The sequence below is a fragment of the Malassezia vespertilionis genome, chromosome 1, assembly GCF_029542925.1.
Source record: "Malassezia vespertilionis chromosome 1, complete sequence".
Taxonomy (NCBI): domain Eukaryota; kingdom Fungi; phylum Basidiomycota; class Malasseziomycetes; order Malasseziales; family Malasseziaceae; genus Malassezia; species Malassezia vespertilionis.
In genome coordinates this window covers 1,383,846-1,410,723 of record NC_079247.1, presented here as the reverse complement: position 1 = coordinate 1,410,723, position 26,878 = coordinate 1,383,846, and the positions used below count along the sequence as shown (strand labels likewise).

General features: G+C 56.8%; 10 protein-coding genes across 10 annotated transcripts; 5 read left to right on the top strand and 5 right to left on the bottom strand.

Moving 5' to 3' along the window:
• Window positions 1-725: 725 nt before the first annotated feature.
• On the bottom strand, window positions 726-1,886 carry SUR1 (zinc-finger protein; the record flags this gene model as incomplete). The annotated part of the gene is made up of 1 exon (XM_056205618.1): window positions 726-1,886. The coding sequence occupies one exon, from the start codon at window positions 1,884-1,886 to the stop codon at window positions 726-728; it is 1,161 nt and encodes a 386-aa protein (XP_056061593.1).
• Window positions 1,887-2,669: 783 nt separating this feature from the next.
• MVES1_000761 (uncharacterized protein) lies at window positions 2,670-6,026 on the bottom strand (the record flags this gene model as incomplete). The annotated part of the gene is made up of 1 exon (XM_056205617.1): window positions 2,670-6,026. The coding sequence occupies one exon, from the start codon at window positions 6,024-6,026 to the stop codon at window positions 2,670-2,672; it is 3,357 nt and encodes a 1,118-aa protein (XP_056061592.1).
• A 479-nt stretch (window positions 6,027-6,505) lies between these two features.
• On the bottom strand, window positions 6,506-6,993 carry RPS13 (ribosomal 40S subunit protein S13; the record flags this gene model as incomplete). The annotated part of the gene is made up of 2 exons (XM_056205616.1): window positions 6,506-6,685; window positions 6,718-6,993. The coding sequence occupies 2 exons, from the start codon at window positions 6,991-6,993 to the stop codon at window positions 6,506-6,508; spliced, it is 456 nt and encodes a 151-aa protein (XP_056061591.1).
• A 417-nt stretch (window positions 6,994-7,410) lies between these two features.
• Window positions 7,411-8,112, top strand: RPS6 (40S ribosomal protein S6; the record flags this gene model as incomplete). Its single annotated transcript, XM_056205615.1, has 1 exon — window positions 7,411-8,112. One exon carries the CDS (start codon window positions 7,411-7,413, stop codon window positions 8,110-8,112), a length of 702 nt encoding a protein of 233 aa, XP_056061590.1.
• A 922-nt stretch (window positions 8,113-9,034) lies between these two features.
• On the bottom strand, window positions 9,035-10,654 carry BNA5_1 (kynureninase; the record flags this gene model as incomplete). The annotated part of the gene is made up of 1 exon (XM_056205614.1): window positions 9,035-10,654. One exon carries the CDS (start codon window positions 10,652-10,654, stop codon window positions 9,035-9,037), a length of 1,620 nt encoding a protein of 539 aa, XP_056061589.1.
• Window positions 10,655-13,536: 2,882 nt separating this feature from the next.
• SWE1 (non-specific serine/threonine protein kinase) lies at window positions 13,537-16,305 on the top strand (the record flags this gene model as incomplete). The annotated part of the gene is made up of 1 exon (XM_056205613.1): window positions 13,537-16,305. The coding sequence occupies one exon, from the start codon at window positions 13,537-13,539 to the stop codon at window positions 16,303-16,305; it is 2,769 nt and encodes a 922-aa protein (XP_056061588.1).
• A 49-nt stretch (window positions 16,306-16,354) lies between these two features.
• MVES1_000756 (uncharacterized protein) lies at window positions 16,355-17,197 on the top strand (the record flags this gene model as incomplete). The annotated part of the gene is made up of 5 exons (XM_056205612.1): window positions 16,355-16,468; window positions 16,494-16,540; window positions 16,570-16,723; window positions 16,750-16,785; window positions 16,811-17,197. 5 exons carry the CDS (start codon window positions 16,355-16,357, stop codon window positions 17,195-17,197), a joined length of 738 nt encoding a protein of 245 aa, XP_056061587.1.
• Window positions 17,198-17,203: 6 nt separating this feature from the next.
• Window positions 17,204-20,548, bottom strand: MVES1_000755 (1-phosphatidylinositol 4-kinase; the record flags this gene model as incomplete). Its single annotated transcript, XM_056205611.1, has 1 exon — window positions 17,204-20,548. The coding sequence occupies one exon, from the start codon at window positions 20,546-20,548 to the stop codon at window positions 17,204-17,206; it is 3,345 nt and encodes a 1,114-aa protein (XP_056061586.1).
• Window positions 20,549-20,641: 93 nt separating this feature from the next.
• Window positions 20,642-22,321, top strand: MVES1_000754 (carboxypeptidase C; the record flags this gene model as incomplete). The annotated part of the gene is made up of 1 exon (XM_056205610.1): window positions 20,642-22,321. The coding sequence occupies one exon, from the start codon at window positions 20,642-20,644 to the stop codon at window positions 22,319-22,321; it is 1,680 nt and encodes a 559-aa protein (XP_056061585.1).
• Window positions 22,322-22,418: 97 nt separating this feature from the next.
• Window positions 22,419-25,790, top strand: MVES1_000753 (uncharacterized protein; the record flags this gene model as incomplete). The annotated part of the gene is made up of 1 exon (XM_056205609.1): window positions 22,419-25,790. One exon carries the CDS (start codon window positions 22,419-22,421, stop codon window positions 25,788-25,790), a length of 3,372 nt encoding a protein of 1,123 aa, XP_056061584.1.
• Between the last annotated feature and the right edge of the window lie 1,088 nt (window positions 25,791-26,878).

The window sequence follows — 26,878 nt, the reverse complement described above, 5'->3', positions numbered from 1 at the left end:
AGGTTCTGCCGAAGCTTGATCAGCTGCGGAAGGATGTGCTGCGCAAGCTGCTCGACTCGCTGCGGGCTGTGCTGTGCAAGAGAGAATGCTTCGGCCAACAATGCGCGCATGTCGTCTTTGGTCCTTGCCGCGCGCCCGGGCGCCTTGGCTACGTTGCGGTACGCGGATCCGTCCCAGGCACACCATCCAATGACGCGCACACCAAACGTCCCGCTCGTTGTCTCGCGCGCTTTGCGCTGCATGCGCTCGCGTTTTGCAGGGCAAACATGCTGGTCCGTCTCGTCGTACAGAACACGGCCGAGCTTGATATCACACACGTTGGGGTGCACGTACGTATACAACAGGTTTTGCAGAACGACGTATGCAGGTGCATTGAAAAGCTGGATAGTACCCACGGCGTGATCACTCTCCCAGCCAAGGTACCATGCACCTTGCTCGTTTGCAATGCCGCCGCACGCTGGCATGCACGCTTGCATGCATGCATGCACTCGATCCTCGCCGCCACGCCATGCCGTTTGATAAAATTCGGCCTCTTGTGTATTGCACCGCTTTACTATCCAGCGCTCTCCGTCGCCATGCGCCGCAATGGCATGGCGATGGCCTCCTACTTGGAACGGAGCCCTGGCCATGCCGTTTGAATAGAAGCCTCCACATGGCAACACGCAACACGCGATGCGCGATGGCGCATGGCCCTCGTACTGCTACAATAACTGTATCTCCTATCGTCATGTTGCTACAGGAGCACTGTATGCGTCATTAGAAGACGCACTTTTTTCAACAAGAAAGGTGTCGTCTTGCCTTTCATGTACTTTTTTGTGTCGCGCGAGCTGGTCGGGGCGCGCGAATCGTTTTGTGCAGGTGGTGCATCCAAACAACTTTTCGCCGCGGTGTACACGCATGTGCTTGTTTAGGTTGCTGCTTTCAGAAAACTCCTTGTCACAGTCGGGAAAAGGGCACTTGAATGGTTTATACCCCGTGTGTGTGCGCTTGTGAATAGTAAGACTCCCAGCCACACTAAACGACTTATCACAGCCAGGAAAGTCGCACTTGTAGGGGCGTTCCTTGGTATGAATTCGTATATGCTGCGTGAGGGTATTCATCTCGCTGAAACGCTTCTGGCACAACGGGCACACGTACGGTCTGTCGCCGGTGTGTGTTTGAATATGGCGCAAGACTTTTTGTTTCTGGTGAAACTTGCGCCCTTCCGCAGCGCGTTTACAGCCAACCCAGCGACATTCGTACTCTTTGCGGCCGCAGCCAACGTGCTGATTGGCAAGGTGGTCGGTAAGCTCCGTGTGCGTATCAAAGCTTTCGTTACAGTCCTCCCATCCGCACGGATGTTTCTTCTTCCCCTCGCCCGGGGCGCAGAGGCAGGTGGGCTCCAGCGAAAGCAAATCTTTTTCGTCAGGGAGCGCAAAGTTTGCCAGGAATTTCTGCTCGGCCGCCGCAGGGCGCACTTCTTTTTTCCAGCGGGGCGCTAGAGAACTCGAAGCATGCTCGGTTGGAGTAGGCGTCGAGCACATCAGCGGCGTGTTCGCTGAATCAGATGCCCAATCCATGCCCCAGTTTGCGTTCAATAAAGCTTGGGGCCATGCAGGGGTGAACGGTGTAGTGCGCTCAGGCGCCTCGGCATCCTTACTGAGATGTGCGCGCTGAACATGCTCCGTGAGCGCCTCGAGCGAAGAAACTTCGGTGCAGCAATTCGCCCACTGGCAGCGGAATGCCGGTGGCTTGTACATGGGTGTGTCAGAGCTGTGGTGCGACGTGAGTGGTGTGGAGGAGGAGCTGTTAAACTGTGAAGAAGTAAGCGAGTTTTGCTCATCTGGAACGCCAAAAGAAGTAGGATGGTACCAAGGATCGCATTTCGCAGACGTGCACAGTGCCATGGCATTTGAAGCCGCAGCTTGGTCGACCGTACACGGCGCGCAGCATTGGCAACCCGACTCGGCCAGGTTGCAGTACTCACAAAGCGCTGAAGCCGTTGTAGCGCATGGACCAAGTGTACTTCCCTCGCAACTCGTATCGCATTCTTTTTCGGGAGGGAGGTACCCATCGCAAATATTTACACAGCCGCGCTGCGTTTCTGTCGGGATTGAGGGCCAGTAAGGGGTTGTAGGGCAGCTATACTGCACGCAGTCGTCATCCGAGCATGCCAAAGGCTCTACCGGGCATGGCGGACAGCAAGCATCGCCACATAGCGCATCGTATCTCGAACTGGGCAATTGTCCATCCGCACCGGTTGTCGAGCACGGCATGAGCCCAAACGTAAGCGCGGATTGAACATGATTCGTGCCACACAGCGGGAGCATACAGTAGGGGTCGTAGCAGATCGTCATATCTCCCCCACAGTATTCTGCCACGTTGTAATCACGGTCCGGTTTTCCATGGTAGGCGGCGCTGCATGTATCCGTACAGAAAGCACCCCTGCTCGAGTTGCCAGGCTCCATATTTGCCGTCTGGCCATGGAGAAGCCTGTTGACATGCCCCGCAGCATGATCCATCATCGCTATGCTCTCTGCCTGGTTTGTAATCCAGGCACGCACGCAAAAGAGGACTTGTCCGGACGTGGGCTGGTGCAAGTTTTCGCCGCTCCACGCCAATGTGCCCAAGTTTTGGCGATTGGGGACCCTATCGGTCATGCAGTAATTTGAAAAATAGGCTTACGTACACTACCGCAAATCTTTGCCGAGCGCCGCGACAGCTTCTTCGTACGCGGCAGGGAAATGATCGGCAAACAGGCTCGATGTCAGGTCGGGGAGACTGAAGAATGTACGAGGGTCCGTGACGGTATATAGGTCTCCGTCAGCGATCCATAGGATCCGTCCTGCAGGCACCAGCGTGCCACCATGCGCCGCCTCGTTGCTGAGCGTCGCTTGGTCCATGCGCTGGCGCCGTGTCGAGAGCGTGTGCAGCGGAACGTCGCCCTGCCGTACAGCCTGGATCCAAGGCGAAATAGGTGCATTGATATGGGTATTTGCCTTGTCAAATCGGTGCTTGGCCTGGGCATACAAGTCGTCCTCCACCTCCCTTCGTAGCCGCCAAAATGTGTCTTCAATGTTCCGCTTGCGGTCGCGCATGACGTCGTCAGGCCTATCCGTGTAGCAGATAGATAGCCAGTCACAATACCTGCGCAGCACATGCACTCCCACAGCCTCACAATCACTGTCTTTTTTCGCGTCGTTGCGATTCGCCGCGGCGTACTTGTGTCGTCTGCGTCGCACACGCGTCAAGGCGCCTAGCACGCGACGCAACTCGCGGATCTGCCCGTGTCCAAACCGTGGAATGATATCGCTGCCGTAGATAACTGTTGTTACCAGGGGTACGGCACCGAACGAGGTGCGATGCGAGAGGTTGTACGAGAGGGTGGATGGGTGTGCAAAGGTAATCGCACGAATGCGTCGGCCGCCGGAAAATCCGTTTGTGTCGACGGTGCGCCATATACCTCGCGACGCGTCCGCGTCTCCGTCAAGATGGTATTCAGAAAGCAGGATCGTGGCGGCGCTTGCGATGGCGCCGCCCAACGAATGTCCAACAAACACGAGTCCAAACTCGGGGTACTCGTTCAGGGTATCGCATAGCTTGTTGAACAAGGTCGATCCAGGCTGGACGAGCGCTTCGGCGGCGCGCCAAATCCCTGCATGGTACGAGAATCGCTCGGTATTCGACCCGCGCTCGACGCCGCGCCATTCGGCCAGCGACGGGGTGACATCCTCGGTGCGCATGTCCAAGTCGACCACGATATCGGCAAAGCTCTGCGTGCCACGCACCGCAACGCACACTACCTTGCGGCGCATATCGCGGATGATGTAAAACGTGGGCGAGTAGGTAGCCTCTACATTCAGCGCCTGGATCTCAGCGTGCACGACATCGTCGGCATTCAGCCTAGAGAGGTGTGCAAACGTTTGCCTTGGTAGCTGGTGTCCGGAGGGTGTGAAGACGGGCGGGAGATCAACAATGAGCACTTGGAGGCCGTACGCAGACATGGACAGCTGCGAAGCCCATTTGATATTGCGGACCAGGGAAACCGTATTTTCTTCCCACACGCTGGGGTCGTACGCTGGCTCGTCGGTCAGTGCGGTGCTAGCAATTTCCAGGATATCGTTGGAGCGGTTGGTGACGACGAGTTCGTCGTCGCGGCTGTCGGCTCCATTGTGCTGCACTCTGCTTTTCCACTCTTCAATCTTGACCAGTTCCGCACTTTCATGCTGGTACCGCTCGCGTGTGACCGATTGAAGGCAAACAAGTTCCAGGAAACCGTGTAGCACTTGCAGTACGCTGAGGCCGCGGCGCGATTGCCAGCCAAGCTTGGGCAGCGGACGGCGTCGCTCGCTGCGCGCTTCGTGGTCTTCTAACGCGACATAGGACCATTCCGCCTTAATGAGTTTGTACGCGTCGTAGCAGCACCGTCCAAGCACAGTCTGAGCAGTGACATTTTGCCAAATCCAGCGCAGAAACCAAAGCGCTTCAGCGAGCGTTTCGTACGTCTCGATGGCTACGTCCAGCAGGTGTGCCAAGAGAAAGACAACAAAGTCGGGGGTTAGCGTCAGCGCGACAAAACAATACGACAAGCACATCCATACGCTGCTCACACTCACAGCACGCAGAGCCTGCGCGTCGGGCGAAGGCGTATTCTTATGCACAAAATGCTTTGTAGCGACATGAGCAGACGCAAGGTACTTGCCCTCTTCGCGTCCCATTTGGAGCATTGCAAGCGGCGTCAGCCGAGAAGCGGTCTGGGTTGATTTGTCTGCCACGAAATCCGCTGGGCCAATAATGCTGGCTGGTGTGGTGGGCGCGCTTTTTGAGCCGGACTGCGCGCAGAGACTCGGCGGCGTGCGTTGCTCTGGGTCACTGGCATACGCAGATGACTGCAAACCAGGGGATGCTTTTTGCAAACACGGCTCTATTGGGGTATCACTTGCGGGTGTTTTGCGTCTTGCAAACAGCCGTGCCGTTGTCCATGGCACCTGCTCGCTGCGCTTGGAAAAGCCAAAGCCAAAGCCTGTATCACGCCGCGGCCTGCGCTCCATCTCTCTCCGCTTCTCCGATGCTTTTGCAGAGGTGACAAAGTTGGAGAGCGCAGTGAGTATATCTACACGGTGCGCTGGCCGGTTCTGCTCCGAGAGCTTGTCCAGCCGCTGCCTCCGCTGCCTCTGCTCGCGCATCCGACGCACGCCAAGGAGCCCTTCAAAGCTGCGTGGGTCGCTGTATTCGTCTAGGAATGGCGGCGGGAGCAACAATCCATCATCGTGGTCATGCACAAACATACCGGGCATTGCTACCGGCGTCGACGGAGCATCTTTGTCCGACACACCGTCCGTATACGCTGCAACGCGCGTTCGAGGGTTGCTTTTTGGAAAAACGAGGTCGGTGAGAAAGAAGAGGAGCTTTTTGAGCAACAAAAGACACATTTTGAGCTGCAGAAGCACCGTCCAGAAAAAATTGTTCTGTGTGTCTGCGCTGGCTTCCTTTTGGCGGAGTGTAAGATCCTCGAGCCTGCCTGCGCTATCTCGCCGCAGGAACAAGGCGCCAATGGCTTCGAGTGCGCTTCCTGTTTGTTGCGCACGTTTTGGCAAAGGGGGCTGCTGCGGCGCGGCCGTGACGTCGCGCCACAAATCTGTTAAGAAGACGCCCATGTTCCAGTCTTTTTCCTGCACTACCTGTGAGTCCAATGGTATATTCGTATCCGACGCGCGGCGCATGGCTTCGGCATACTCTTTCCTGCCCGCTAGACTGCCCCGACGCGGCATGATGGCCGAGGGGTGCAGCGCGCCGGAACGCGAGAATACTGCCGAAGCAGTGAGCACCTTTGCGCCTGCCGTTTCTGTTTCGGGGTGTGGCACCTCGCCTATACTGTATGTTTCAGCAAAAAGCGGCGGTGGCAATTCCTGCCCGCATGGTCCAAGTTTTGGAGTGGTGCCATACACCGGGCTTGCGACACCGGGCAGCACGAGTGGCTCCACATCCGTCGTATCATCGAGCAATGGTGTATCGGGTGAATTTTCCTCGTACGCTGCGGGCAGCATCTTCATTAGCACGCCCTAACGCGCATCGAGGAGCGACGGTGTCGTGCGCGTTGATCTACAGCCAAACATCTTACGATGCGCGTGTCGCTACTTTACAGATGCATGTTACGCCATAGCTTGGGCCACTGGTGGGTGTGCATTCGCGCACGTTCGCCTGGTGCCTGCTTACTTGCTTACGTATGTACTCCACTTGCTGCGGACCATGTGGTGCCACGGCCGCAAGCCCACCTTCCGACCGCGCAGCGCAGCGTCAGCGTACTATAGTGTTGCCATCAATTACGGGTTATGCTTTTCATTGTTGCATACATTCGTATAAAACAGTCTATATGCAGACAAGTACACCAATCCATGGTTTGTCAGTGCACACAAGAGTCTCGTGCCACGCAGACGTTATGTTCGTGCGCAGAACACATATCGCATACGAATACAGTCCCATAGGAAAATTACACGTAGACGTTTTTCGCAGGGAATCATCAAGCTTAAGCCACAAGCGTCGAGGCAGTAGAAGACTCGTACTTGAAGGTGGGGGCGACGGCACCGATCGTCTTGTAGTAGCGGGTGAGACGGTGAATACGCGACTCAATGAGGACAAGGCGGAACTTGGCGGAAACGTCCTTGCGGTTACGCTCCAGGTGCTTGCGCACAGTGACGGCGCGCTTCTGTACTGTCAGTCGATTTTTACAATACGCACGATGAGGTGGTAAAGGTCCTCGGGGATCTCAGGAGCAAGGCCCTCGCTCTTGAGGATACGGAGAATCTTGTTACCAGTGACATAGCGAACCTGAGGGATGCCTTGGCTGTCACGGAGCTGAGCACCGATTTGCGACGGCGTGATGCCCTTACGAGCGAGTTTGGTAATCATCACGACGACCTCCTCAGCAGGCGTCTTGAGCCACGCCGGAGGAGCGCGAACGTAAGGCAGCGCAGACGCGCTAATACCCTTTCCCTTGGAGTGCATGCGACCCATGATGTCTGTTCAGGAAAGCAAGAAGCGTGGTCAGTACCATGTCTTTCATATCACAGCAGTGTCACCAGCATGCGGGCATTTGCACAAGAACCGCATAGGGGCTACACATACAATGCACATCGCAACATGGCGCACAGCATCCATATACGTACAAGATAGTCAAGCGAGAAGACCGAAGCTGGTAAGGTGAACGGAGCAGATACGTGCCGTATTCGTGCCATGCACAAAAACAGTCACGTGTTTAATGCTATACACGTGAAGTCGTATAGGACAAACTATATATCACGTGCCAAATACAGCGCCGGCCGCGGTTTTCGGGGCCGCACGCTCTGGCGCAGGCTTTGCACATCACACTGCAACCTTCGCAAGGTTGGTATCCGCGTTTTTTATTTGTGCAGACGCTAACACAAATTGTAGATGAAGCTTAACGTTGCCAACCCTGCTACGGGCGCGCAGAAGTCTTTTGAGTTCTTGGATGAGCGCAACGTGCGCTGCTTCTTTGACAAGCGCATGGCTCAGGATGTCGAGGTTGACAGCCTCGGTGACGAGTGGAAGGGCTATGTTCTCCGCATTGGCGGTGGTAACGACAAGCAGGGATTCCCTATGAAGCAGGGTGTCCTTCTTCCTTACCGTGTGCGTCTCCTCCTCGGTGCCAACACTTCTTGCTACCGTCCCCGCCGCGCCGGTCAACGCCGCCGGAAGTCGGTTCGCGGCTGCATTGTCGGCCCTGATATCCAGGCTTTGCACTGCTCCATTGTCAAGCAGGGCGAGCAGGAGATTCCTGGCTTGACTAACCCCGAAAGCGCTGTCCCCAAGCGTCTCGGTCCCAAGCGTGCTAACCACATTCGCAAGTTCTTCAACCTGACGAAGGAGGACGACGTGCGCAAGTACGTTATTCGCCGTACGATTGAGCCCAAGAAGGAGGGCGCGAAGCCGTACACCAAGGCACCCAGGATCCAGCGCCTTATTACCCCCCAGCGCCTCCAACGCAAGCGTGACGAGAAGCGTGTGAAGCACCTGAGGTACGCCAAGAGGACTGCCGAGAAGGCCGCCTACGACGAGCTCATTACGAAGCGCCTCGGCGAGAGGAAGACGCAGACTGCGGCGACCACTGCCTAAACTGCTTCTTTTTGGTGTTTCACCCTCAAAATATACTGCGGCTGTACAGAGCTGCTGTTTTACGGAAATTGGCTAAGCCGATTCGGTCTAGGGACGATATCATTTTTAGCTCTTTGCTAGTTCTTCCTGTAGACTATGCTGCGATTGCACGAATGCGACGCTTTGTCTCGAGCTGGATTTACTGTTTTGCCATCTGCTCACTGTGGCACCAGTGCAGGCTCACCTGCACAGACATGCGAATGTACATGAAAATGTGTGCTCTGTAATGAACTAAGATACATAAAACATGGCAGTCCCCCTTTTACATACGCTAAGGCACAACACACTCTGCATCCTTGTAGAAGCAGCGATGCACGGGTAGTTTATTTCGTACATGGACGGTGCCGTAGTGACTCATATAAAGGATTCTGTGCAGATATCTCGCTATGCTGCAGTAAGAATAACGCGCTGGGCGTAGGGTGGGCATCACATGCAAACTGCAGCAAAGCGTCCTGCCGTTTATGTCCCGCGGCGCGTCGCAAGCTCTTCTTGTTTCTTCTCAAGCAAAGCCTGCTGGTAAAACTTGACGCCATGAAGCCAGTATCCCAACGCGCCGAACGCGCCTGCGAACATTATGTGACCACCAAAGTCTGCAAGGTAAGTTGGGTGCATTGGCAAACACGTACTGTCAAAAATGTTCCGTTTCTGAATACCGAGAGCGTAGCAGCGGGCGAGGAACCCAAAGCCCGCGTATCCAATTGCACTAATAGCCGCAGTAGTCATATGGATGTATACCAGAAAATCCTAAGATAGATATACACACGCGGAGTAAACTGGCTGGGTGTGCGAGCCACAGGAAAAGGCGACGGACGCATTTCTGACTAACCCGTGTCCACCCTTTGGGCGCATATTCGGCCGAGACTGGTTTCCGGACGCGGGGGCTTCAGACGCTCTGAAGCTGGCCCAGCGCCCATGCGAGTGCCTCGCAGGCGTGATAGACGTCCATGTATGTAGAGAACTGCGCGAGTGGCGCCATACGGAGCACATCCGGGTACCGTATATCAACTAAAACGCCGCGCTCCTTTTCGATCAACTCCATAACCTTGGCAAGTAACGTATCTTTTCCCATAAACCGTGCCACTTGGTCGGTGGAGCCCGTCTTGTGCGGCTCGGCCTGTGAAGCGTTGTCCAAAAACTGGATACATAATTGCGATCCGCGCTGCTCTGGGTCTTCCGGCGTAATGAGACAAAGCTTGACACCCATACTCTCGAGATTGAAACCCTCGGGCCCAAGGAGGAGTTCTAAGTAGGCGGTCAGTCGCATTGATTTGAGGCGCAATATAGGCATGATACGCCCACATCCAAGCTTTTCTAGCTTCTCGCGCTCTTCGGTATCGCTATCGGACCCGATGCCGCTCAGAGCTAGCGCGTTGTCACTGCTCGTCGCCTTCACACCCTCAATCACCGTTTCGAAAGAGCCGAGAAGGATGGCAATATCTATCGCCGACGGGTTCGACACCTGCCAACCAGCGGCACCCGACATGGGATCAAACGTTTCCGGCATGGTAAACCGTGTCGCGCGGTTGTGTCCCCACCAGCCGCTCGGGCGAGGGATTGGATGCTTTCCCCAGCGCTCGTGCACAAACAGACCGGCAATTCCACCTGGGCCTGCCGAGGCATACTTGTACGAGCACCAAGCCGCCCAATCAATGCCCCAATCGTGCAGCTGCAGCGGCACGTTCATGAACGCATGCGCAAGGTCCAGCCCGACAAGCATATTTGCCGCGTGCGCCGCCTTGGCGATCGTGGCAATCTCAAATAGCTGGCCTGTAAAGTATTGTACGCCTCCAAGCATAATCATTGCGCCCTCTCCCGACCTGCCCAACGCGTCGATCACGGCAAGGATATCCTCCGTGCGCAGGCTTGCCTCGCCGTCCCTAGGCCTGAGCGGCACGAGCACTTGCGCTGGGTCCAGTCCATTCAGCAAGCATACCGAGTCGAGTGCGTACTTGTCAGAAGGAAACGCCTTGTATTCATACACAATCTTGCGCCGCTTTTCCGTTCCGGCGTGCCCTAGCGGGGATGGAATGCCGTCGGGCACATTGGGGCGGTAAAAGGTGCTCAGCATCGTGTGCAGATTTTGGGTAAGTGTCGCCATTACTGCGACTTCGGACCGCTTGGCACCGACCATCTCAGCCGCGTATCGCGCAACACACTCGTCCTGGGCGGCCCAAGGGCGGCCAGACGCATGGGAAAAGTGTCCATTCACACCGGTACGGCTCCAGACGTCCAGCTCCTCTGCAACGTAGTGCCGCGACAGCTTTGCCAAAGGGCCAAGCGAGTTGCCCGTGAAATACAAAGCCAGCTCATCCTCCGGGATTGCTTGATTGCCTGTAATATCGCGTTTGCGAGGGAGTTCGTACTGATCGCGCAGTCCGCCCAAAAGATCGCTCTTTGTTAGTGCGTCGGCAAGTGATTCATTCTTGTACTTGTGCGGTGCATTGGGGTCAGGGATCAAGCCGTCAAGCTCGTCGAGGAACGCCGTCCGAGAGAATGTGTGCATTCTTGTGTGGTGCGAAAAAGTGGAGCTGAGCCGCACAGTCCTCCACATCCATGACCATTCAGGACAGATTCAAGGCGCGTGCTTCGCGGAAATACAAGGCGAAGCATGGATTACCGCTTGGCAAGAAAGAGAAAGAAGGGGAACATAACGCAAAAATAGAAGATGACGACGGGGAGGAGCAGGATTTGAGCGACAATGACGCAGATAAACCCAATGACGCGCATCTTTTTGTCGCAAGACGCCCCGTGACGCGCGCCGAACGAAACTTGGCGCAAAAGAAGGAGGATGCCAAGTATCACCGGCGCAAAGAAGCGACCAATACGTGGCGCTACGATGTGCCCGAGAGCGACGAGGAAGACAAGGAGTCGGAGCCAGAAGTAGATTTGTCTGCCATTCACCACCAAGTCGCTGCCTTGGCGCTTCAAGGCAAGCCGCAGTTTGCTTCGGGCGCCGATAGTGACGAGGAGGTGGAGAAGACACTAACAATATTACCCGAGCCGGATTTTGCCGCGATGCGAGCAGAAAAAGAGGAAGATGATGCGAAGCGTGCGCTGAAAATGCGGCTCGATGGCAGCCAGACGCAGCCGCGCCGAAGCGCGGCATTGTGGCGCAGGGACGCAGGCGCAGTGCCCCGCACACAACACAAGCGGCATATGCACGAGGCGCCGAACGAGTCGCGCGTCAGCATTCCCGAAGCGACCTCGCCGACGTCGGCGCTGCCGGACATTGACGAGTTTCTTGCGTCGCTAAACGAGCCCAACGAAGCGTATGAGCGCGAAAAAAAAAGCCATGCACATATACCCTCCCCGCACAAGCAGGAGTACTCGATACAAACCTATTTGGACGATCTATTGGGGTGAAAACGGGTAAAGATTTACATACACGTGCAAGAGCCATAGCTTGCTTGCTTTTCGGGGTCGTACGCCTCTGCAAACAAGAGCAAAGACGTACGGATCGTCTCTAAAAAGGACTTGACCATTTTTTTCTTCATAATCTGCGTGTGCACGATGGAGAGGTGTAGTTTGTCGTGCAAAGACCACATGTGGAAGGAAAATTGGAGACTGGACACATGGCGAGACATAGTAAGGGCAATGTCCCAGTCCTGAACAGTGATTGGCACCTTGTGGCCCGGAAGCGGGTATGCATGCGGAAGAGTACGTTCCACTACACCTACACTGCTGAATCCTTCCGGCGCGAGTTGGGTCCAAGGGTAATCCTGGCTCAGCAAGCCGCCCTTGACGAGCAGTGCGGTGAGCCCCTCGAGCACGTCCTGCATTTCTGACGCTGAATCCCTGTATCGTGGCACGAGCATGTCCGTGACCTTGCACAAGACACGAACCTGATCCAGGTCGCGTGTGTGGCGCCAGAAATGGGTAAGCCGCTCCTTGGACGCGGGCACAAAATACGGCTCGCGCAGACCCATGATCGTAGTAAAACCACCAGTCGCGTTACCGGCAAAGTTGTACTTGTCATACGCGTCGATAAACATATGCCGCATATCGATCGGCATTAAAAAGTTGGTGTGTAGCGTTTCGTAAATAAACGGTACATTTTCCAGGTAGCCCCGCCTGGCATCGATGTAAGCGAGATGACGTGCGGCATCGACAATCTGCGTCATGGTGTATGACTTTGCCTTGCACGCGCGTTGAATTGACTTGGTCTCCTCGACGGAAAAGACCATGGATGTGCGCATCGTGTCGCACAAACCATTGCCTATGGGCCTGCCCAGATCTAGGCGCAATGAATGGCCCAAAAAGGCCTTGCCGGACGTCTGCACGGCCTTGTCCTCGTCGAAGACGTCGATATCCACACCCAGGAGCTCATGCAGGCATGGCGGAAGCCGTGTCATTTCCTCGCCCCACGCGAGGTTGGCAGGGTGCAGCGGGTCCGTTTCTGGCAGCGGATACGGCAAAGCAACGTATTCGGCAAGCCACCCAAGCTGCTTTCGAAGCACCATCATCTCTGAGTGCGCGTCCGAGATTGTGTGCGCGGAATGGACAATGATAGCGATCCGTTGCTGATCCTCTGCGCGATCTGAAAAGACAATGTGCATATATTTGGCACACTGATTTACAGGAAGCTCCCACTGGATTAGCTGCTTGCGCAAGCGTTCCACACGTGCGGAAAGGTTCAGTGCACACTCTTCGTACGTGTCTGGGACATGCAACACAAAAGATGTATCGGCCCACGCACTTACGTCTGCAAAAGACGGCACGGGGTGGTACACGAGCGACGGAAGGACCGAAATCGGGAGCATGTCGGTGTGTATCGTCATTGCAATCGATGGGTGTTCAAAGCGCGCACGAATCCAGGTGAGACGAAAAAGCGCAGCGAATTGATCGAGAGCGAGCGATGGAGGGAGTTTTAGCACGGTAGTGGTGAGCATATCATCTGCGCGGCCAGCCACGCAAGACCTACGCTCCTGGTACATTTCGCCACCCCATAGTCCGCGCGTCCAGTCCCCCTCAAATGGACCATCGGTCAGTTGGTGCCATCGGAAATCCTCCACGGCCAAGCGGTATTCGCCCATTTGCTCGTCAAATGGCGAACAGACCGGCTTCGTGCTTAGATTGAGCTGCGCAGGCATCTCAAACATGCTCAACGCAAGCTCGGAAGCACTGGACGGAATCCCGGCAATGGGCTCTGACTCGCTTGACATGCCAACAAAATAGATGGCGGTGCAAGTTGTTTTTCGACGGTGGATGGAGTGTGTGGGATAATTATGCAACAGCACCTGACACTTGCGTTTTATGCATACTCCACGTGGCGCGTGTTTTGCGGTTGAGCGCACGCGTGGCGACGCGCTAGCGCGGTTTGCCTCCCTCTGTCAATTGCGCGGTGCAGGAGAAGCTGAGCTCTTGCAGCGACAGGGTATACAGCGGATGACGACGTCTACACCTCCAGCGGGTGCAAGCGGCAGCCGGTTGCAGCCGCCCGCGCATACCCACTCGGCTGTCACACCCAACACGTCTGAGACGTTCCGCAACGTCCGCCCGCTCCAGGCCGCGTTTACGAGCAATGGACTAGTATCGAAGCGGCGCCGTAGTGCGCTTTCGGATGCTGCTTTTGGTGCTGGTATCCCGTTTGGACCGCAAAGCGTCGCGCGCACCGCTTCGTACGATACGCTGCGTGCGGCGAGTGCGCCATCCAAAGACATCTTCCCCAGTCACAGCAGCTTTATGAACGCGCGACCTCTACGCGTTGTAGTCGAGACTGCGCTTGCTGATAGGACGAATGAGCGGAAAGCGCAGCCAGCAACGATGCCGGATACGCCGATGAAGCCCACGTTTACCATGTCGGAAGCTGCATCGGGTGCCAAAACTCATCGTCGCGGACGGTCCATGGGTGGTCCATTTCCTTCTCGTGCTCCCTTGTTTCCTACGCCCGACAAGCAGCATGCGCATGGGCCACGCCTAGCACCCACCACGGCGCCACGCATACGCGTTTTGGATGAAAACACGGCGCCGTGGACTGCGGCGCCGAAGTCGGAAGTTACACGGCGATGCCATTCGCGTTCCGCCAGCGAGCGACTTTCTAGTGGCCGCGCGTTAGGCTCTTTTTTGGACGAGATCTGTTCTTTATCGATACCCAAGCCCGGGGACAAGCACGACGTGTTTGAATCGCCGGCATCACCTTCGCTTGCTGTCGCGCGCGATGCGCCAACTCCTTTGAAGAACGACGCCGAACCGCAGGACTCGCCCATGCCAGACGCGCCGCAAATGCTCCCAGTCTTTTCTACGGCGATGGCGAGCCCACCGCACGGCTTGCGCGTTTTGCCCACGATGGATTCGCCCAACAATTGCTTTGCCTCTCCTTCACGCGGGGGCGAATCCAGCGCCCAAACGCCCACCGCCTTTTCCTCTACCATGCGGCGGAGTGCAGTGGTCATGTTTAACGAGGTCTTTGAGACAGAACAAACTCCCATCACGCCCACGCGCAAAGCGCACGGAATGAAATGGTACGAAGCGGCGCATGCGCATGCCCCCGAAGTTCCGTTTGGCGGCACGGCAGCGCGCAAACACAAGGCGCAGCGGCCGCGGCATACTGAGCCAGTCGCCGCGCTCTGGACGCCGCCCGTACGTGTGCCAAAGAACGATGCCCAGAGCGAGCCTGCTAATGGGCGGTACCGAATGGCGTTGAAGCAGAGCAAGTTTGAGGAGCACTATGCCGTCGAGTCCATCTTGGGCCACGGCGAGTTTAGTGAGGTGGTCAAGGCGCGCGACAAGGCGACCGGCCACATTACCGCCGTCAAGCGCATGAAGCGCCCTTTTCACGGCCCGAAAGACCGCGTGCGACACCTGGAAGAGGTCGATGTGCTGTGCCTTTTGAAGCAACACCGCGCCCACCAGCATTCTCCATTCTTTGGCGCCGAAGGCGTGATCGATTTTTTGGACGCATGGGAGGAAGAAGCACATTTGTATATTCAAACGGAGCTTTGCCCCCTCGGCTCCCTCGCGTTTGTGCTCGCCGAGTACGGGAAACAAGTGGGCCCGCTGGACGAAGCGCGGGTCTGGAAGATTTTGGCTGAGCTGGCCGCCGCGCTGGACTATATCCACAAGTGCGGTGTCCTGCACCTCGATCTGAAACCAGCCAATGTTCTCATCACCGAGATTGGCAGCCTGAAAGTCACTGACTTTGGCATGGCTACGCGTTGGCCGCGTTGTACTGCGAGGGAAATTCTCGCCGGTGCGCGCTTGGACACACACAAGTTTTTGCCAGAAGGCGAGAATGGAAGCGATCTCTCGTTTAACTCGCCGCCATCGTCGCCGCTGCCTTGCGCAGTTGCCTCTGTTGCAGCGACGAGTCCTGCGCCGTGGGCACTGCCTGCCGCGGACCAGCAGCCGCAAGCATTTGCCTTTACCGCCCCGCACTCCCAGAGTGAAGCATTTGTCTTTCCCGAACGGCCGCGCCGCCGCGGAAATCGGCAGCGCAAAAGCAGCCAAGTGCTTTTACTCGAGCGCGAAGGCGATCGCGAATACATTGCCCCCGAAGTCATTTTCGAATCGAAGTACGGCAAGCCAGCCGATATCTTCAGTCTGGGCTTGATCCTCCTGGAAGCCGCATGCGGCGTCGAAATTCCCGACAATGGCGAGCCATGGCACAAGCTGCGCTGCGACGATTTCTCCGACGTCAATCTCTCGCTGCTCTCCCCTGCACTCCACTCTGTGATCACCTCCATGCTTGCATCCCAACCATACATGCGCCCGACGGCAAGTGACCTGATGGAGCTCCCAGCGCTGGTTGCCGTCCGTGAAATTATGGCGCGCGGGCTCAAGGCCAGTGAGCTGGATCAGCTCCCGGCGTTCAGCGCGCAGACAGAGAATGGCGCGCCGTACCCATTGCCTTCCTCCAAGTATTACGCACCGCCGAATCAGATGACCGATGCGAGCGATCGCATGGTTGTTCGGTTCCGCGGCGCGCTGATCCAGGAGGATGAGATGCAGTTTATGACCGAGGTTATGCACGCTGCTGACCGGCCGAGCGAACAGGCTTCGCCGGACACCTCAACATCACTTATGACGGAAGATGCGCCGGATGCACCGGATTGTGCTTTAGGGCACCCGTACAGGGCTTTGCTACATGAACAGGAGCCTTGTGCGGACTATACATCACATGGCATGGAGATTGACCGTATCGCCCCCGTAGGCTAGCGTTGATAGACAAAAGCACGAGAAAAGTAACACCTCCACAATACTCCCAATGGCGCTCGAGCCGTTCCGCGTGCCTGTGCCCGGCTGGGAAGGTGCCAGTGGTGGCTTTTTCTACCTGCCCGAGTTCCTTTCTTTCTCGGAGTCCGATTCCGTATTGAAAAAGGTGCGTGTGACCGCCACTGACCAAGATTGATGCGGCGCCCTCGCTGAAATGGAAGCAGTTGGCCCACCGACGGTAAGGTTTTTTTTTACCACTGATCCCAGGCTACAATCATGGGGCGGGCAGATCCTTGAGAGAGACGGACGTCTTGTGCCCGAGCCAATGCCTCCATTCCTTACCACTCATCCGCGTCTACTTGCACGGATTCGGGACACGACGGCGTTTCACGATAGCATACACAAAGAGCCAAATCATTGTGTACGTCACAATAGCGCTTACTCCAGCTCGTGAACGAGTACATGGCCGGCCAGGGGATCATGGTACGTCTAGTAATTGCTAATGCAGCCACATAACGATGGCCCGACCTACTTTCCCGCCGTTGCGACGCTGAGTCTCGGCGGGCATGTGCTTTTGGACATTTATCCCTGGAGAGAAGCCCGCGAAGCGTATCCCACTACTCCTCTCTTTAGCATTTTGCAAGAGCCACGCAGCCTGCTAATCATCCAGGGCGATGCCTACCGCAACTATCTACACGGAATTGCCGAGCGCACACAGGACGACGCGCCACGCATGGCCAACGTCGCCAACAGCGCACAGCTATCTGCGCCGCTGAACGACTTGGTCGATGCAGCGAGACGCGGCGAGAATGTCTTGTGCTCCCGCGAGCGCAGAGTCAGTCTTACATTTCGCGACGTGGAGCGTGTACAGCGGGGGTTGCGCATAGGAAGATAGTACAGTCTATGAAAGGAGCAGTTTAATTTCTTCGTTTCGTTGTTTCTTGGCTTGCTCCGGCGGCAAGCGGCGGGCACCGACTTGGTTTGCAAGCTCCATCTTGCGGCGTTGCAGCACGAGCATCTGTTCCTCAATGCTGCGCTCCACAATAAATTTCGTCATCAGAACGGGGCGCGTTTGCCCGAGACGGTAGATGCGATCCAAGCCCTGGTTTTCCACCGCGGGATTCCAATAGGGCTCCATGAGATACGCACGGCATGCAGACACCAAATTCAAGCCGAAACCGCCGGCGCGAAGACTTACGAGGAATACCTCGACACCGGGGTCGTTTCTGAACGATTCGAGTGCCTCTTCGCGCTGTGCACGGCTCATTGTGCCGTCCAATCGGCGATGCTTGATGCCTGCATAGTCCAGCGCGCCGCTAATCTTGCTAAGCATCCGCGTCCATTGGCTAAATACGACCGACTTGATCGGCGCCTCGGGCGTGGACGATTGAGTTTGCACCTGGACGACGTGTGTACCTTGATCGCTCGCTTGGACATGGTGCGTGAAAATCGGGGCGTATGCGTCGTAAAGCGCCGATTTTTTGTTGCATTTGGAAAATGGAAGCAAGTCTGCGATCAAGGCGCGCATTTTTGAGCTCCAATGCGCGGGCCACGTTGCAGGCGAGTCGGGATCAAACAACGCCTTAGCCTCTGCGGCAAGCTCCTTGGTATGAAGCATGGCAAGCAGTTGCGAGCCTTGCGGGCTAGTTTCTTCCGATGTGATTTTCATCTCGTCTGGCTGGAGGCGCGCCGTATCGGAGAGCAATACGAGTGACGTGGCACAGCAAGGGCACGCGCCTTGCTCTCCCTGCTCTCCGTGTGGCCAGCACGAGGAGCAGATCAGGTGCTCGCATTTCGTGATAATAGGGAGCGGCCCCGCTGCACTGTCCATACCCTCTTCTGGCTGTACATGGGGCATTGGATTTTGCAGATCGGCGCCGCACACAGCACACAGAGCCATAGCAACTTGGCTGAGCGCGGAGTACAGCATGGCTGCGCGCTCGCGAGTGAATCCTTGCTCCCGGATTGCGCTGGAGATCTTGGCGAGCGGGCCGCCATGCGACGCAAGTCCTGCGTCTACCAGATCAGAGTGATCGCACATCATGCGCAAAACAAGAATCTCGTGCAGAATGGTGGCATAATTGATGCCTACGGTGCCTTCGGCCACATGCTCTTGAAACTCTTCCTTGAAGCGGTCGTGCAACCGTTTGTATTTCACCAGCTCTGCATCGCTGAATGCAAGGCGAACAATGCGCGAGGTTTTGGCAGGCAGCGTCAAAAGCGGCTGCCCGTCTGGCCGCGAGTCGGTCTTCATGCGGCGGAGCGTCAAGAATTTCATAATGGTTTGGACGCGTGCAAGCGATTCAGGATCCAACAGTTCATCGTCTTTTGTTCTGGCCTGATTCAGGAACAGGTGCTTTCGGTCGCGGCAGAAGCGGTTCCATGTATGGCGCTGAGAGAAGGGGTCGAGGCGCATAAAGAGGACCAGCGCAAACAAATCGTCGATCTTGTTCTGGATTGGCGTGCCGGTAAGGCAAATTCGCCGCGATGCCGAGAGATTACACACGGACTTGGACTGCCAGGTGCGGGCCTCTTTGATAATGTGCGCCTCGTCCAGCACGATGCGGAACCATTCAATCCGTTGGCACGTATTAGGCGCCTCGTTGGGCCTGCGCCGCTTGGCATTCGCAGAATCCAGCTCCAGCTCCCGGTCCCCTTTGCCCGCAGCAGCGATCCAGCTCGATTGGTTAGCAAACTCAGTGCCTAACGTCGAATAGGTCGTGAGCACAATGTCGTAGTCTGCAAGCAAGCTTGGGTCGCTCGTGCGGCCTGTGCCATGGTATACATACACAGAAGGCTGTTTGTCTGGAGCCCAGTGCTCACGGATCTGCGACTCCCAATTGGAAATAACAGAGAGGGGGCAGACCAGGAGCGTCGCGCGCGAGCGGCACCGCAAGCCTTCGCACCGGGCCTGTTCTGCTGTGCGCCTATTTTTCGAGTCGCCAATCAGCTGAGGCTCGTCGTCCGAGTCGTAGTTGAAGCGGGGCAGTGGGCTTGCGCCGAACGCACGCGCCTCTCCAAACGTTTTCGCCACCAATGCGATGATCGAAATCGTTTTACCGAGGCCCATATCGTCCGCCAAAAGTGCCCCGCGGCATATTTCAGGGCGCTTTGTGACGCTAGTGCGAGTGACAATGTTTCTGTACCGCTGAATACGCTGCCCAATGTGCCGCTCGACGGACCAGAGGGAGATGTGCGCGTCCTTGTCCGTATCGATCAGCTCTTCAAAGTTTCGCTCTTTTTCGCGGTCCATGAGGAACGTGAGCGCTTGTTTTTGGTGGGGGAAAAGCGGTGTGGTGATGCATGCATCCGGTTCCGTCTCTTGCAAGCTTTCGCTGTTGGTGATGCTGTTGTATATTGCGCTCATCTGCGCTTTGTACTCTTGTTCCAGCGTCTCTTTTGTCACGGGCGCGCCAAGTCCCTCTAGACGCCGCGCTGTATCGGGCACTCTTGCGCGTACTCTGTTGCGCAAAGGCGGCTGGACGTGTACAATGTCCATTAGTTTGGGCATGCCGGGGAAGTCACTTGCGCGGTACGTCAGAAAAGGATCCAAAAAGATGCCTGCATGCGCGAGGGTAGTGCCGACGGTCGCAGCCAAGTCCATAGGCACAAAGAGCAAAGTCTCGATGATGTGCGTAAACGCAGCTGCCCTCGCAGGCGTCGCCATCTTGCACCGCGAGTAGTGCACCATATGGCTGCGTGACATAAAATGCTCAAGCACACGACTGAACTTGTCCGCCAACTCGCCGAACTCCGTGCGGATCCGCGGGCCTGTGCCGTGCGAGGAGCTGACGGTCGCAACGGAAAGACCCGGGCTCCGCTGCATATGATCGAGCAAGGGGTCGCTGATCCGCTTATGGATCATCACAGGAACGTAGCCCGGCTCGCCCAAAAATGAGGAATGCGCCCATTCCGGATCACTCGTGTCGAACGACCCAGGGAACGAGGATTGCAACTCTGGCGGAAGGCCGTGAATGCACAGCACTGACGGGGTTATCATACCTATACATACCCAATTGTCCTGCAATGACGCTCCACGCGGCACATACGCATTCCTCCGCGGCTGCGTAGTTGTCACAGGCACGCTGCCCATGCGCGTTTCGACCAAGATCGGCTCGTCGTCATCATCGTCCGCTGTGAGGTCAATTTGCACTGCATCAGTCGGCAAATGCATAATTTCCTGAGCCAAAGGCGGCTCCCACCATGGCTGCTGCATTCCCGACTGGTCGGCAGTCGGGTCTTGCATTATTGCACTCCAACGGCGCACAATGTGTTTGGCACCATGCGCTGCCAAAGCCCAGCCCTGCGCGTCCAAGCTTATATCACGTGACGGTCGCTTATGCGTGCGCCAGCAGGGCCTGGCTCGCTCATGTTGGGCGCACTGCGATTGTGTGTGTGTGTGGCATTGTGCCATTTTGCGATTGTGCACGCCCTTTTTGGCGAAGCCATCTTAAATGGTGTGCGGTCTGCGGCTGGAGTTGTATGGCAGTCCGCGACGGGGCTCGGCACGCCGGCGCTCCTGGACAGGATCGTCTCTTCCGAGACGGACTTGGTCGAGGACATTGTGCACTCTATGCAGCATAAGTCTGTATGGAAAGCGCAGGGCTTGTCAATGGTAGACGGAATACAGTACCAGATGCTGAAGCACGAGGATTACCCTGCGTACCAGCTCCGTGTAAAGATCGCAGCCGAGGACGAAGAGCGATTTTGCGACCCCGACGTGAAACAGATCAGTGGCTACCTCGATATTGGACAAGACAAGCATCTTTGGTTTATTTTGTTTGAGTCGCGCTCGAATCCAAGCAAAGATCCGCTGCTGATGTGGCTCAACGGTGGGCCAGGCTGCTCTTCCAGTACCGGGATGCTCTTTGAGCTTGGCCCGTGCTGGGTCTCCGACAAGGGCGAGGGCACGCGGCCGAACGAGTGGGCGTGGAACTCAAATGCAAACCTCTTGTTCCTTGACCAGCCCGTGCAGGTAGGCTATTCGTACACCGACTCGGACAGTCTGGTCGATACGTCTGCTGCCAGTGCCGCGGATGTATATGCATTCCTGCAGCTCTTCTTGGCGCGTTTCCCCGACTACGCTGAGCTGCCTTTCCACATTGCTGCCGAGTCCTACGGCGGCCAATACGCCCCCCACATTGGTGCCGAGATTCATCGGAGGAACAAGGAGACGAACATGAGCGACAAGGTTGGACCAATCCACATTCCTCTCACGTCGCTCATGATTGGCAATGGCCTTTCCGAGCCGCAGATCCAGTTTGCGAGTATCCCTGAATTCGCATGCTCGCCAAAGAACAAGTACCACGTGTTTGAAGAAGGCAGCGAAGAGTGCACCAGCTTGCAGTCGAAAAGCGACACTTGCCAGAAGTTGATGGAGAAGTGCGAGCGCCTTGACAACCGCCTGATTTGCGTTCCAACCGCGCTCTTTTGCTGGGGCGCGCTGTACGCGCCGGTGCAAGCGCTTGGCGTGAACATGTACGATTTGCGCCGCAAATGTGATCGGGAGGTCGACGGGGATCTTTGCTACCCCGAGATGGGCTACATGGAGATCTTGATGAACAAGCCGCACGTCAAGTCGCAGCTGGGCGTGCCGAGCCAAGTCACGTTCCAGAGCTGCAACATGAAGGTCAATCAGGCATTCATGCTCCAGGGCGACTCGATGATTGACGCCGCTGCGCTCCTGCCGCCGCTTCTGGAAGACGGCATCCGTGTTTTGGTGTATGCGGGCGAGGCTGACTTTATGTGCAATGCGATTGGCAACCACGACTGGGTCGTAGACTTCCCCAACACGTTCCATGACGAGATTGCAAACGCGACCAAGACGCCCCTGTTTATGCGCAGCGTCAATGGCGCAAAGCCTGCGCGTGCTGGTTGGGTCATCAAAGCGGGTGAAGGCGCCGGGAACCTCGCGTATGCGTGGATCAACGAGGCTGGGCATATGGTCCCGCATGACCAGCCGCAAGTCGCACTGTCGATGCTGAACAAGTGGCTTGCCAACAAGGCGTTGACCGAGTAGATTGTAGATTGTTTCTCGTACCGTTGTTTCCTTTCCCAACGTGCCTCCACCGCCGCGCGTTGTTGTGCATCGGGCAATCGGGACGTAGCGTTTCACCATGAGTGCAGTGCCGTTTGGGCCGCACGCACTGCTCGATACCCTTTATACCGCGGCCGCAGCGTCTGATGCAGCTACTTTGAGAGATTCCAATGCACAACTGGACTCATGGGAGGCGCTCTCCACGTACTGGGAGGCGCTCCTGCACGTTGCATTTGACCGCGGGGTAACGTCTGGAAAATATCCCGCGGCGCAGTACGAGCATATGCGGCGCCTTGCCATCATTCGCTTCAAGAACGGGGTAGCCAAGTTTTGGAGGCCGCGTATTGTGAACCGCGTCGCTGTGAAGATCGACCCTGCGACGAAAGAGAGGCTAAGGGCGTCGCTTATGGGCGTTCTTCACGAACCCGACCGGGTCGTTGCGGTGCAGGCTGCCGTCGCGATCGCCAAACTTGCACGCCTGGACTACCCTGACGAATGGCCGCGTCTAATTCCTATGCTGCGTGAAGCGATCCTGTCGTCTATCGCTACCATGTGTGCTGGCGACTCGAGTGTGAACACCGCGCGGCAGACCTTGGTCCTTTTGCGCGCGGCCGACGTACTGCGCCAGTGTGTGAAAGAGTTTGGAACGGTGCGTGTACTGGCGGGAAAGTTGCGCATGTCGGAACTGGCACGTCTGCTGCTCCCTGAATTGCAGCCGAGTTTTGGCGAGCTGTTTTACAATACTTTTCCCTTTGGTCCCCACAGCACCCCCGACGCTGTTTTGCGCTGGGCCAACGAACCCGGCATTGTGGAGCGCATCCGTGCAGCACACCTGCTTTTCAAAGTCCTGCACCGCTTATCGCTCGCAGATTCTGGTGTAATTTCGTCTAGAATTGATACCAGCCAAGGCAAGCCGAACAATCTCGCGTACAACTTCTTCGTCACCACGCCCAGCCAGCTGCAAGTTCTTGCTGGACTGCGTGACTACGTGGTAGGCTCAGAGGACGCGGCGCTAGGCGCAACTATCGTGCCGCTGACCAAGTACATGATTGCCTACGGCAAGTTTCATCTTGCGCTGATCGCCAAGCTCCACAACAATGTCTCTTTCTGGCCGGCGTGGCCGGAAATCGCATGGTGGTACTGGTCTATTCTTCAGCGCACCGCTGCCGACGGGAGTGCTTTGTCCGTGCTCAAGCCGGAGGCAGCAACAGACGCTGATATGCGCGCAGCGCACCCCTATAAATGGCTAGTTATCGCCTTGGTCTTGTTGCGCACGACGCTCTTCGCGTGGAAACGGAACCGGCCAGCAGGATCAGCATTTGTCGGCATGCAAGGCGCTCAATTCGAGCTGGATGCGACGCAAGTGCTCCTGAATTCCTACCTGCGCCTTTCGCAACAGGATTTGCAGCGCTGGGAAGAGAGTGCGGAGACGTTCGCCATCGAAGAGACACAGGCGGACCCAAACATGGACATTCGGCCCGCCGCAGAGCGCCTCCTCCTTGTCCTTTCGCAGAATTGCACGCGCGGCGCGCGCAATGGCGTCGATCAAGCTGTTCTGCCACACGTGTCTGAGTTTGTGTACAGTAAATTCGAAGAGGCTGCGACGATGGACACGCTGTCTTTGGACGCAGTTCTTGCGCGCGATGCACTTTACACAGGCCTCGGCCTCTGTCGCGACCAGCTGGACCCCGCGTTGTCCGAGGACGAGGTGGGCAGCACACCGCACGACCCTGCCGATATGGATCGCTTGACGCTCGCTATTCGCGCTCGCTTCGTGCCAGAGGCCATGTACATTTCTCCGCGTGTTGACGCAGCATGGATCGTGATGCGACGCCGCATTGCATGGCTCCTGTGGGAATGGAGCGAGTATGTGCGGTCCGACATGCGCCAGGAAGTGTACGCTACTTTGGTCAGCTTAATGGTCACAGAGTATGGGCGGACTGACGCCGCAGTGCAGCTCGCCGCCACGCGTTCGCTCTCCGCGCTTGCCGATACCGTCGAGTTTGAGCCCGACGTTTTTGAGCCATTTTTGGGCGATGCATTGGCACACATGCTCCGGCTTGTTGCACACGGCGATTTGGAAGAACCTGATAGTATTCGCACGGTGGCCAAGGCTCTTTCCGTGATCATTGAGCGCGTTGGTCCGCGCATTGTGCCTTTCACTCCAAAGCTCGTCGAGATGCTCCCCGTGCTATGGGAGCACGATGATCCTGAAGCGCGCGTCAAGCCGAGCATTCTGGAATTTTTGGGAAAGCTGGCGACCGCGTCGAGTGCTGCCTTTGCCAACGACCCTAGGTTGCAGCATTTACACGAGATGATCGTGCGGATTGTACACGCAAGCCTGTCGCCAGCGCTCGCGCCGCTGCTTGGGTTTGACGGCTTGCTGCTTTTTGCACGTACCGTGCAAGCGACTCCGAACATGACTGCGCCGCTCTTTGGCGCGCTCGCGCTTGTTTCTCCGTTGGTTTTGCAGCCGGATTATGCGCCGCTCGCGTGCCATGTATGGGAAGGGGCGTGTCTATTGGCGCCTGTGGATGCATTGCAGCATTATGGAAGCGAAATGTACGCTACGTGTGCCTCTGTGCTTGGAGAAAAAGACAGCCCCGTGGTTCTTTCGCCGCTCACGGCGCTTCACTGCCACTTGCGTGCCTTGTCTGTCGCAGACGCGCCAGACGCAATACGATACTTTGCGGAGATATTGCACACCACGCACCTCTTCCCCCTTTTGCTTTCCACGCTCCTCCGCGGCGAAGAGACGAGCGTTATCGAGAGTCAGTTTGTCGTAGTGCTCTGTCGCATGGCATTTCTCTTCCCGCTGCCATTCTTCCTCGAGCTTGTTCGTGGGAGTGTGCCGACGCTGCTGCAAGTATGGGAGGATAAGCCTACGTTGCAGGCCACACTTGTTGGCAAGCCAGCTGGGAGTGTGTGGGACGTGCTGATCCCATACCTGGTACGGTGTGTGCAAAGTATGTCGTCGGTCAGCAAAATGAAGCTTTGCTCTCTTGGCGCTGCGACGATCTTGCGCGGCGCGGGTCCCGAGGATATTCAGGTACTGGCGAATCTGCCTGCATTGGTGGGCATGTGGACCGATGTGCTGGGTCTGGTTGTAGAAAACGAGGAGGGCGATTCTTCGGTCTACAACACCGATCCGCTCCACGATCGCGTGCCTGGCAACGAGATGCTGGACGACGAATTGGAGCTTGGGTTTGACTCGTACGGGCCTTTGGAGGACACGACGCCAAGCGGCAAGCGTGCCGACGCGTTATTGAGCGAGGAAGCCGCGCGCAAAACACCGCTACGGCCCTACCTATTTGCATCGCTAAACAGTGCATTGGCGGCGCATCCACCGGGCACTCCATCGGGCGTCGTGCTTCAGCAGGCGCTGGAGGGAATAGATCCGCTCGTGCTGGACGTGCTGAACAAGGACCTTGCCCAGGCTCCCGCAACGTAGTCAATACATGGGGAACGTAGGCTCGAACTGTGCATAGGATTGTAGACCGCCAATCACATCGGCAAACTCGCGGTCGGGCGCTGCGCTTTGAAAGAGGCGCACCGCCTCCTGCGAATCGTTTCCACGCCTGCACACGACCAAGATGCGCGTTGCGTTAATAGATGCAAGTGCACCGGCAGCGTCTTGACGCACTTGCTCGATGGGTATATCTAGGTAAGTGTTGCTGCGACGTACTGTGCGAGTTGGGAACGGCTGTGATGCAAAAATGCTGCGCGGGACGCACATCAACAATCAATGGATACCTCTCTTCAATTGCTGCCTGCAGCGCTGCAGGCAGTACTCGCGGAATGGGCGGCAAGATTTGCGGCTTGCGCGCGAGCCCACAAAAAGTAGAATAGTCTTGCGTATCCAACGCGGCGATCTTGTCAGGGACGAGTGCGGGATCGCCACAGGCACGACACGTTTTTGCCTGCCTTGGGCGCACACGCACAGCCCTGAATTGTGGCGTGCTGAATGGCGAGACAAATGTCAAGGTGGGCTGCGTCGCCTCCCCTAGGCCTGTAAGCAACTTGATCGCCTCGAGCGCTTGCATGGTCCCTACTAATCCCGTGACTGCGCCCAGAATACCGCCATCGTCACAGTTTGCAGTGTGGTCTGGCTTTGGCGCGTGGGGAAACAGACACCGGTAACAAGGGCCTCGCACGCCCTCGCCACAGACTTTGTTGAGCACGACCATTTGGCCATCATACCCCTGTGCAGCTCCGCTCACGACTTGCTTCCCTGCAAGCACGGCGGCGTCAGAGATCAAGTAGCGCGTCATGACATTGTCCGTGCAATCCAAAGCGATGTCGTGTGCAGCCAGCAGCGCCACAGCATTTGTGCGTGTGAGCATGCGCTCTTCCGTCGTAACGTGCACGAATGGGTTAAGCACGGACACGGCTGCAGCAATCGAGGCCGCCTTGTTCATACCGACGCGCGAATCCGTATGCAAGATCTGGCGCGCTAAGTTACTCGACTCGACACTGTCGGCGTCGACAACGGTAATGTGGCCTGTCGTGAGCAATGCTTGTACCTACCGACGCCGCCCG